The sequence below is a fragment of the Taurulus bubalis genome, assembly GCF_910589615.1.
Source record: "Taurulus bubalis genome assembly, chromosome: 16".
Taxonomy (NCBI): Eukaryota; Metazoa; Chordata; class Actinopteri; order Perciformes; family Cottidae; genus Taurulus; species Taurulus bubalis.
In genome coordinates, this window is record NC_136604.1 from 20880324 (window position 1) to 20892752 (window position 12429).

Below are 12429 nucleotides of genomic sequence, written 5' to 3' on the forward strand. Positions count from 1 at the left end.
ATATATATATATATATATATATATATATATATACATATACATTATATATATTATAATGTATATATATAATTATATATAATAATTTATATATATAATTATATGTAATAATTAATTAATTAATTAATTAATATATATAAATAATTGTATTTTTAATTAATTATAATTAATCATTATAATATATATACAAAAACAAGAAAATATACAATTTATTATTTTATCTTTAATTAATTATAATTAATCATTACAATATAAATATATTTTTTTTTTTTCAGAACTAAAAGTCTCTGCTGGGTGTTTCCGTCTCTCGTGGGTCGTTAGTGTCTATATTGATTCACAAAGCTTCATCTTCACCAGTCACTTCATTGTGTTCAATTATTCCTCCATCGCTCTCCAGCTGAGTAAATGAGCGTCCAGATACCAGAGGCAGAATTAATTTCCTCAGTCATTAAGTTTCACCGTGTATCCCGCCTCTCTCTCTGTGTGTGTGTGTGTGTGTGTGTGTGTGTGTGTGTGTGTGTGTGTGTGTGTGTGTGTGTGTGTGTGATGTGCTCGTCTCCCCGCCTTTCCGCCTCAGCATGGTTACCATGAGAACAGCTTTACTGGTGATGTCACTGCAGCAGTGTGACATCATTGCTGGATGGTGACTCATACTCTTGGCTCACTGGAGTGTGTGTGTGTGTGTGTGTGTGTGTGTGTGTGTGTGTGTGTGTGTGTGTGTGTGTGTGTGTGTGTGTGTGTGTGTGTGTGTGTTTAAATACGTGAAGAAGCACAACTTTTGACATCCAAGTGTTTTATTCTATGTAACAAAAATAATTACATTGTCTTTGTTCTAGGAGCCTAACAATATTGAAAACAAAAAATAAAAGAGATCAAAAGCAAAATCATCGGACTGGACAAAGAGACATTTACATGAACATCATAGAGAAATGTTGAAGAATAGATTTACATTGCACAACCGAGCACGTATGACACTGCGTTACATTCATGTTGAACTCCACCAGCAAATCATATTTCAGTTCACACAATCCCTTCTTTGGCACATCAAATCTAAGGAGTGAATATCAGAGTTTAGTCTCAGTAGTTTTGAACTGGATGTGATGCATGAATCTAAACGTGCGGGACGAGAGACGTCCCGCGAAAATTAAATCATAAACGAACAACTCGATGGGAAAGTTGAGACAAAAAAAGGATCTTTTAAATGAACAAACATTATATCTGTGTAATTAGTGGCAGTGCCGTACATCTTTTTAGGTCCCATCGTGGAAAACCTGAAGGACTTGGGGAGTCCCGGTTAAAACCAAAACTAAGTTGACATCAGTCTCTAATGATATATATACATATATATATATATATATATATATATATATATATATATATATATATCCCTCCGTGAGTAGAACTGCAACAGTAGCTACAATGAAACAAAATGCCGCGTCCCTCATTGGAGACAGAACAAACCGAATACCAGCGGACCACGGAAAGCGTGTGTGTGTAGGCGTGGGTAATAATACTCAGTGCTTCGGTGTGACACACACACACACACTATTTTTTTTTTTTTTACACAAAATGATACAAATACAAAACACTTGCCCGCAAAAAAAGTGTCCCGACATACAAGCACACACTGAGCTTTAACAAGCACACAGTTATTACTCAGGTTCACTCTCTCTCACACACACACACACACACACACACACACACACACACACATGACTGTGTCATCATATGAAATTAGGTCTAAGCTAGTGGTACATTTACATGTTATATTGGTTTATATTCATAAATACGAGTACACTCGTATCGTCAATGTACATAAGAGTCGTCTCGTCACATTATCGCACAGCGGAGGCTCGTTCTTCAGCTCCGGGGAGGGAGCGCGGTCATTGGCCGGGTGGGGAGGAGGAGATGATTCTGATTGGCTGAGAGGAGGGAAGTCAACTGTTTGTTTTTTGCCGCAATGTCAGAATTTTTTTTCGACTGCATAAAAAACATGCAACGGTCCGACCCGATGAGTCAGAATCATTAATACAAGACTTTACTTCAGTAAAAAAAAAAAAAAAAAAGTAGGCGGGTCAATTCTTCACAAAATTCTCATTATGTAACCTGTTTTACCTGTTTAGTGTGATTCTCTTAGCGCTGATTATCTCTTTCTAACTCGTTATGTGTCCTTCAAACCTTTCCATGAGCGACTTTGTCTCTCCTACGTTCTGCAAACTGAAACAAACTGCAGCCAAAACTGTGTGTATTTGCTTCTGTAAATATCCAGTTAGCTTTCAACATTGAAATAACACCAACTATAACCAGCAGTGATAACAAAAAGAAGTGAAATATGCTTATTTGCACGCTACATATGAAGCTACAGCCAGGAGGCGGCTAGCTTAGCTTAGCTTAGCAGCACAAAGACTGAAGGCACTTCAGTTAGCGAGCTTTGCTCCGTGCAAAGATTAAAACATCCGCCTACCAACACGTCTAAATCTCTAATTGACATGTTACATCTTGTTTGTACGAAAAATAAGTTTATTAGCTTATTTGTTTTGCCCGCTTTCAGTCTTCGCGCTAAGCTAACCGTCTCCAGGCTGGAGTGCCATATTCACGGATGGATACGAGAGCAGTCTTACATAGAGAGCTGCAGGAAAGGAGTCCCAAAATAATGGAAATCATTTGTATTTGTTTGTGGTTAGATGCTTTAAATAAGGTATGTGTTTAACACAAGATTAAGACATTTAAACTTTGTTTTGAAGCCTGAGTTCATCTTCTGCAATAATCCACAATTTGAGCCGAGGGAACCCGTGTGATGGGGTTTAGTCCTCTAAAAATATGTCATCCTTGCAGATTTTCAGATTTTATTTAGATGATCCAGTGGATTATTATTATTATTAGTTTGTAAGATTATAAACTACAAATAAATTGTCAATGTAATGTACAGCTAGCGTTACACTCTAGTTATCTGCCATCATTTACATTCAGAAACCGGTGAGCACACACACACACACACACACACACACACACACACACACACACACACACACACACACACACACACACACACACACACACACACATACATATACACACACACAGGCTTCCTCTTCAACCTTTTGCTCTTTTTCAAATTGATTTCTAGATCTGAGCTGAGTTCAGCAAAGTTCCTCTCCCTGCACCCGTTATCAAAGCGCTTCCTCCCTGACATTTAGGGAGGAAGAGGAAGAAAAAGGGGGAGCGCAGGACGGAGAGGAAGAGGCGAGACGGCCGGTCCCAGTTTTTCTCGTGAAACAACAATGAATCGCGGAGGCAGGTTTGGCCTTTTCCGAGAAATACCGTTTCTGTCATACGGCCTTTAATTACTGTCCTGATTGTCCTGGTGGCTCGAAGAGAAGCGACATTGAGTTTCACATTATTGTTTTCTATCGGTTTCTTTATTTCTGCTTCTGCTTAAATGTCATAAATGACAGAGTTTCCGGAGATAGTTCAGTTTTGTTACGCAACAGAAAACACAGAGCAGATGTAGGATGCAATAACTCTTTAGAGTCTCATTCATAATGAACAAAATAACTCAAAAGTAGAAGTTATTGCATCATTTTAAAATACGTTTGTTTGTCCATATCCGGCATATTGAAGGCTTTAAAAACATTTTATCAATCAGCTTCTTTCATTGAGCGATGGAGTTCTGCATGAACACGATTATTTGTCCAAGTTTTGGAGATTTCGGTCGAGAGTTTTTTCTCCAGATTTGATTTTGGATCATTGCAGAAAATTTGCGACGTGGAAAACGATTATTCACTTTTATGATTTTTGAGTGATGCAGTCGCCAGAAGTAAAAAGCTAACGTTAGCCGCTTGTTAGCGAAGACATGCACATTACAAAAAGAGCGTATTTTATGTCGTGGAACAAAACGTTAACATCTCTTAATCTGGCATTAATCACAGGCCTTATATTAAGCATCTTACCTAAAAATAAAAAACATTCAAGAAAACCCGTTGACTTTGAGACGAGGAAACCGAAAGAGAAAGAAATGCTGACTCATTTCCGTGTTTTAGGACACATAAGGAGCTCTGTGGGGAGAGTTATTGGCTTGTTTTCTTCAAATCTGATCAAGCCACACCCGCATGGTCCTGATGAAGCAGGCTGTTGAACGCTTATTAAATAGAAACTCAGGATGTCATTTTTTAAACTAATTTAAATTAAAAAAAAAAAAATTATATAAAGAAATGCTTAAGATTACGTTTTCTGAGGATTTAAAGCCACAGCGTGTGTTAGCAAATGTCTGACTTTGGTTTTCCCAAGTGTTATAATTTGGGGATAGCAATGCACTCAATGCATTTTGTTTTGTTTACTGCAAGCAAAAACTAACGGCAGCAGAAACTTTTGAAGATAATCTCATTAAGACTCTGCACACGGTGGCTTTAGTTACGAGCTGATGTCGGGATTTCACGTCATTCTTCTTCTAAAAGTATGTGAAGTTGAATTAAAAATGTTAATTTCCTGTTGAACTGGCATTCAAATGAAGCAAATCCCAAAGAGAGACATAAAGAGCACGCTATGTGAAGGACGAGGTAATCTATCGGACGCGCTTTCTGTTTACGCGCCAAAACAAATGGTTGTTGGATCCGGTATTCTTCATTTACACAACTCTCTCTCTATCAACGTAATATTGTGTGACTCTACCCGGACCCCGTGACCCGTTATTGGTTCAATGCCATTCCTTTTTTTTCAAACTATCCCATGGTGCACTGCATCCAAACACCGGCTGTGTTTCCAAATTGACATCTGGGTTCCCGAAATTACGCTAAACGAATTGTTCAACATTTTGGGAAATAATGTTAATTTGCTTTTGATGAGATTGTGGATATCGCTCTCATATCGTCTCAGTAAATACGATGCTGGCACCAGGAGTTCATTAGCTTAGCATAGCATAAAGACCTCGCTCTGTCCAGAAGCGTAAAAGCGACAAGTTGCAGTTATAAATGGGATTGTTTGCCAAACTCCTGGCTGTGAGCTTAACATTTAACACATAATAGTGGCATCAATCTTCTCATCTAACTTCCAGGGAGTCATTTTTAAAGATCTTGGCCAACCGTTCAGATATAAGGAAGTAAGGAGGAATAAGATGACTGTGCGATGACGAGTCCTAAAATGACCTGCAGGAGATTGTAACACAGTGTGAAAGGAGAGAAAAGAACTACAAAGGAGCCGGGGGAGTTTCCTCTTTTCACAGATCGTCAGATTGGATTAGTTAAAACACTTGCAGCTAAACCGAAGCAGAGAAGCTGTGTACTGCACTGCCGGAAAAGAATGACGTCAATCAGAGGTCCAACTGCAAAAGAAAAAGGAAAAATAAAGCTTCCCTATCTCCTCTTCCTCCTCCTCCCAAAACAGCAACCCCTCCCTATGTTCTCTCATCCTCCTTCCTTCTCTTGTTTCAGTTCACCCTCCCCTCCCTTTCTCCACCCATCCCTCTCTCTACTTCTGCATGTCACACTGCAGCAGTAGGACGATGGAGGGGTCGGACTTGGCCGCCTCTTTGAACTCTTCCAGGGAGATCTCGTCATTGTGGTCCTTGTCCATCTTGGAGAAGATCTTGTCCACGCGCTGCTGCGGGGTGAGGCCGTCCTCGTTCATGCGCATCATGATCACAGTGCCCACCATCTTGTAGATGGCCTGCAGAAGAGGAGAGGGGGAGGAAAAAGCCCTTTACAATCTGATTCCTTCATCAAGACATTCTCAGGCTTTGCGCACAACACGGTACCTCGATGATCTCCAGCATCTCCATGCGCGTGATCTTCCCGTCCCCGTCCAGGTCGTACATGTTGAAGGCCCAGTTGAGCTTCTGCTCGAAGCTTCCCCTGGAGGTGATGGACAAGGCGCAGATGAACTCCCTGAAGTCGATCGTGCCGTCGCCGTTCTTGTCGAATGTCCGAAATGCATGCTGGGCGAACTTTGAAGCATCGCCGTAGGGGAAGAACTGGAAAGTGAAGAAAGAAAATGATAATCATTTCAATGCATTAAACTCAGAACAAAAAGTAAAAAAATATCTGCTAGATCAACGAGTCGTCCACGGCACGTTCCTTGAGTATACATTCTAAATATATTTTAACAAAATATTCTTTGCAATCGCCTTGTATTTACAATATAATACAAAAGCCTGCAGCTTGAAACGTTAGACGTCTATTCTGCACTAAGCGCTGCAATATTTTGTTTTTTCCTCAGTAGTTCTGCTTTGCGGAGAAGCCGATGGGGGCGGGGCTTAGCCAAATGGGCCAATTAGAGACGCATTGTGTACAAAAATGCACAAGGAGCAAAATGCATCCTCGTGCAACTCAGGAACAACATTTGAAAAGTTGTACAAGCCAAAAGAAAGAAAGAAAAGGAGAAGCAAAACTGATCAAATATATATTTGACCCTGCATCCAGGAGAAATCAGCAACATAATGGCTTCTATGTAACAACCCAACTATGCTCTGAGTCATTTCAAAGGTAATTTCCTTTTTCATTTTATATAACAATGAAAAAAAAGGGAACAATTTTCAATGAAACACGCAGCTAGTGTTACCCCACACTGTGTAGAGAGCCGGCCCTACCTGTTGCATCATCAGGTGCGCTCACCTTAACGTAGAGCTGCTGGAACTCCTCCAGGTTGAGGATGCCGGAGGGACAGTCCTTGAGGAAGCCTTTGTACCACTGCTTGAGCTCGGCCTCGTTGAATTCGGTGCTCTTAGTCAGGTCGTCCAGAACCTCCGGAGCCAGCTTGCTGTTGTGTTTCCCCATGATGCTTCAGCTCTCTGAAGGTGAGAGGGACACGGGAGAGAGAGAGGGAGGGAGGGAGAGAGAGAGAGAGAGAGAGAGAGAGAGAAAGAGAGAGACGTATGTGAGGACGTGCTGAACAAACCACAGCAACAGCAGTGATGTCCCTGTGTTGTTGCTACAGCTCAGGTCTCAGAGGAGGACGGATGCAGACCAGGAATCACCTAACAGAGACACAGGCAGAGCAGAGCTGTATTGTCTTTAACCCTGGAACACTAACGTCTTTAACCCTAGAACACTAACGTCTTTAACCCTAGAACACTAACATCTTTAACCCTAGAACTGTAACATCTTTAACCCTAGAACACTAACGTCTTTACCCCAGGAACACTAACGTTTTTAACCCTAGAACACTAACATCTTTAACCCTAGAACACTAACGTCTTTAACCCTAGAACACTAACGTTTTTAACCCTAGAACACTAACATCTTTAACCCTAGAACACTAACGTCTTTAATCCTAGAACACTAACGTCTTTAACCCTAGAACACTAACGTTTTTAACCCTAGAACACTAACATCTTTAACCCTAGAACACTAACGTCTTTAACCCTAGAACACTAACATCTTTGATCCTAGAACACTAACATCTTTGATCCTAGAACACTAACATCTTTAACCCTAGAACACTAACATCTTTAACCCTAGAACACTAACATCTTTAATCCTAGAACACTAACGTCTTTAACCCAAGAACACTAACATCTTTAATCCTAGAACACTAACATCTTTAACCCTAGAACACTAACATCTTTAATCCTAGAACACTAACATCTTTAACCCTAGAACACTAACATCTTTAATCCTAGAACACTAACATCTTTAACCCTAGAACACAAACATCTTTAATCCTAGAACACTAACATCTTTAACCCTAGAACACTAACATCTTTAACCCTAGAACACTAACATCTTTAATCCTAGAACACTAACATCTTTAACCCTAGAACACTAACATCTTTAATCCTAGAACACTAACATCTTTAACCCTAGAACACTAACATCTTTAATCCTAGAACACTAACATCTTTAACCCTAGAACACAAACATCTTTAACCCTAGAACACTAACATCTTTAATCCTAGAACACTAACGTCTTTAACCCTAGAACACTAACATCTTTAACCCTAGAACACTAATGTCTTTAATCCTAGAACACTAACATCTTTAACCCTAGAACACTAACATCTTTAATCCTAAAACACTAACGTCTTTAACCCTAGAACACTAATGTCTTTAACCCTAGAACACTAACATCTTTAACCCTAGAACACTAATGTCTTTAATCCTAGAACACTAACATCTTTAACCCTAGAACACTAACATATTTAACCCTAGAACACTAACATCTTTAACCCTAGAACACTAATGTCTTTATTCCTAGAACACTAACATCTTTAACCCTAGAACACTAAAGTCTTTAACCCTAGAACACTAATGTCTTTAACCCTAGAACACTAATATATTTAACCCTAGAACACTAACATCTTTAACCCTAGAACACTAATGTCTTTAATCCTAGAACACTAAGGTCTTTAACCCTAGAACACTAACATATTTAACCCTAGAACACTAAAGTCTTTAACCCTAGAACACAAACATCTTTAACCCTAGAACACAAACATATTTAACCCTAGAACACTAACATCTTTAACCCTAGAACACTAACGTCTTTAACCCTAGAACACTAACATATTTAACCCTAGAACACTAACGTCTTTAATCCTAGAACACTAACGTCTTTAACCCTAGAACACTAAAGTCTTTAACCCTAGAACACTAACGTCTTTAACCCTAGAACACTAACATATTTAACCCTAGAACACTAACATCTTTAACCCTAGAACACTAAAGTCTTTAACCCTAGAACACTAATGTCTTTAACCCTAGAACACTACTATATTTAACCCTAGCACACTAACATCTTTAACCCTAGAACACTAAAGTCTTTAACCCTAGAACACTAACATATTTAACCCTAGAACACTAACATCTTTAACCCTAGAACACTAACGTCTTTAACCCTAGAACACTAACATCTTTAACCCTAGAAGACTAAAGTCTTTAACCCTAGAACACTAACATCTTTAACCCTAGAACACTAACATCTTTAACCCTAGAACACTAATGTCTTTAATCCTAGAACACTAACATCTTTAACCCTAGAACACTAATGTCTTTAATCCTAGAACATTAACGTCTTTAACCCTAGAACACTAATGTCTTTAATCCTAGAACATTAACATCTTTAATCCTAGAACACTAAAGTCTTTACCCCTAGAACACTAAGGTCTTTAACCCTAGAACACTAACATACTTAACCCTAGAACACTAACGTCTTTAACCCTAGAACACAAACATCTTTAACCCTATAACACAAACATATTTAACCCTAGAACACTAACATCTTTAACCCTAGAACACTAACATCTTTAACCCTAGAACACTAATGTCTTTAATCCTAGAACACTAACGTCTTCAACCCTAGAACACTAAAGTCTTTAACCCTAGAACACAAACGTCTTTAACCCTAGAACACTAACATCTTTAACCCTAGAACACTAATGTCTTTAATCCTAGAACACGAACGTCTTTAACCCTAGAACACTAACGTCTTTAACCCTAGAACACAAACATATTTAACCCTAGAACACTAACATCTTTAACCTTACAACACTAACGTATTTAACCCTAGAACACAAACATATTTAACCCTAGAACACAATCATATTTAACCCTAGAACACTAACATCTTTAACCCTAGAACACTAAAGTCTTTAACCCTAGAACACCAACATATTTAACCCTAGAACACTAACATCTTTAACCCTAGAACACTAACATCTTTAACCCTAGAACACTAATGTCTTTAATCCTAGAACACTAAGGTCTTTAACCCTAGAACACTAACATATTTAACCCTAGAACACTAAAGTCTTTAACCCTAAAACACTAATGTCTTTAACCCTAGAACACTAATATATTTAACCCTAGAACACAAACATATTTAACCCTAGAACACTAACGTCTTTAACCCTAGAACACTAAAGTCTTTAACCCTAGAACACTAACGTCTTTAACCCTAGAACACTAACATATTTAACCCTAGAACACTAACATCTTTAACCTTAGAACACTAAAGTCTTTAACCCTAGAACACTAATGTCTTTAACCCTAGAACACTAATATATTTAACCCTAGAACACTAACATCTTTAACCCTAGGACACTAAAGTCTTTAACCCTAGAACACTAACATATTTAACCCTAGAACACTAACATCTTTAACCCTAGAACACTAACGTCTTTAACCCTAGAACACTAACATCTTTAACCCTAGAAGACTAAAGTCTTTAACCCTAGAACACTAACATCTTTAACCCTAGAAGACTAAAGTCTTTAACCCTAGAACACTAACATCTTTAACCCTAGAACACTAACATCTTTAACCCTAGAACACTAATGTCTTTAATCCTAGAACACTAACATCTTTAACCCTAGAACACTAATGTCTTTAATCCTAGAACATTAACGTCTTTAACCCTAGAACACTAATGTCTTTAATCCTAGAACATTAACATCTTTAATCCTAGAACACTAAAGTCTTTACCCCTAGAACACTAAGGTCTTTAACCCTAGAACACTAACATACTTAACCCTAGAACACTAATGTCTTTAACCCTAGAACACAAACATCTTTAACCCTAGAACACAAACATATTTAACCCTAGAACACTAACATCTTTAACCCTAGAACACAAACATCTTTAACCCTAGAACACTAACATCTTTAACCCTAGAACACTAACATCTTTAACCCTAGAACACTAATGTCTTTAATCCTAGAACACTAACGTCTTTAACCCTAGAACACAAACGTCTTTAATCCTAGAACACTAAAGTCTTTAACCCTAGAACACAAACGTCTTTAACCCTAGAACACTAACATCTTTAACCCTAGAACACTAATGTCTTTAATCCTAGAACACGAACGTCTTTAACCCTAGAACACTAACGTCTTTAATCCTAGAACACTAAAGTCTTTAACCCTAGAACACAAACGTCTTTAACCCTAGAACACTAACATCTTTAACCCTAGAACACTAATGTCTTTAATCCTAGAACACTAACGTCTTTAACCCTAGAACACTAACGTCTTTAATCCTAGAACACTAAAGTCTTTAACCCTAGAACACAAACGTCTTTAACCCTAGAACACTAACATCTTTAACCCTAGAACACTAATGTCTTTAATCCTAGAACACGAACGTCTTTAACCCTAGAACACTAACGTCTTTAACCCTAGAACACAAACATATTTAACCCTAGAACACTAACATCTTTAACCTTACAACACTAACGTATTTAACCCTAGAACACAAACATATTTAACCCTAGAACACAATCATATTTAACCCTAGAACACTAACATCTTTAACCCTAGAACACTAAAGTCTTTAACCCTAGAACACTAACATATTTAACCCTAGAACACTAACGTCTTTAACCCTAGAACACTAACATATTTAACCCTAGAACACTAACATCTTTAACCCTAGAACACTAAAGTCTTTAACCCTAGAACACTAATGTCTTTAACCCTAGAACACTAATATATTTAACCCTAGAACACTAACATCTTTAACCCTAGGACACTAAAGTCTTTAACCCTAGAACACTAACATATTTAACCCTAGAACACTAACATCTTTAACCCTAGAACACTAACGTCTTTAACCCTAGAACACTAACATCTTTAACCCTAGAAGACTAAAGTCTTTAACCCTAGAACACTAACATCTTTAACCCTAGAAGACTAAAGTCTTTAACCCTAGAACACTAACATCTTTAACCCTAGAACACTAACATCTTTAACCCTAGAACACTAATGTCTTTAATCCTAGAACACTAACATCTTTAACCCTAGAACACTAATGTCTTTAATCCTAGAACATTAACGTCTTTAACCCTAGAACACTAATGTCTTTAATCCTAGAACATTAACATCTTTAATCCTAGAACACTAAAGTCTTTACCCCTAGAACACTAAGGTCTTTAACCCTAGAACACTAACATACTTAACCCTAGAACACTAATGTCTTTAACCCTAGAACACAAACATCTTTAACCCTAGAACACAAACATCTTTAACCCTAGAACACAAACATCTTTAACCCTAGAACACAAACATCTTTAACCCTAGAACACTAACATCTTTAACCCTAGAACACAAACATCTTTAACCCTAGAACACAAACATCTTTAACCCTAGAACACAAACATCTTTAACCCTAGAACACAAACATCTTTAACCCTAGAACACAAACATCTTTAACCCTAGAACACAAACATCTTTAACCCTAGAACACAAACATATTTAACCCTAGAACACTAACATCTTTAACCCTAGAACACAAACATCTTTAACCCTAGAACACTAACATCTTTAACCCTAGAACACTAACATCTTTAACCCTAGAACACTAATGTCTTTAATCCTAGAACACTAACGTCTTTAACCCTAGAACACAAACGTCTTTAATCCTAGAACACTAAAGTCTTTAACCCTAGAACACAAACGTCTTTAACCCTAGAACACTAACATCTTTAACCCTAGAACACTAATGTCT

General features: G+C 37.9%; 1 protein-coding gene across 2 annotated transcripts; it reads right to left on the reverse strand.

Annotated features, from left to right (window-relative positions):
• Positions 1-5460: 5460 nt before the first annotated feature.
• LOC306749178 (visinin-like protein 1) lies at positions 5461-6764 on the reverse strand (the record flags this gene model as incomplete). 2 transcript variants are annotated; one of them, XM_079232438.1, is made up of 3 exons in its annotated part: positions 5461-5658; positions 5747-5962; positions 6603-6764. In XM_079232438.1, 3 exons carry the CDS (start codon positions 6762-6764, stop codon positions 5461-5463), a joined length of 576 nt encoding a protein of 191 aa, XP_079088564.1. The 2 variants fall into 2 exon arrangements, with proteins under 2 accessions (XP_079088564.1, XP_079088565.1); XM_079232439.1 differs by lacking the exon at positions 5747-5962.
• Positions 6765-12429: the final 5665 nt, after the last annotated feature.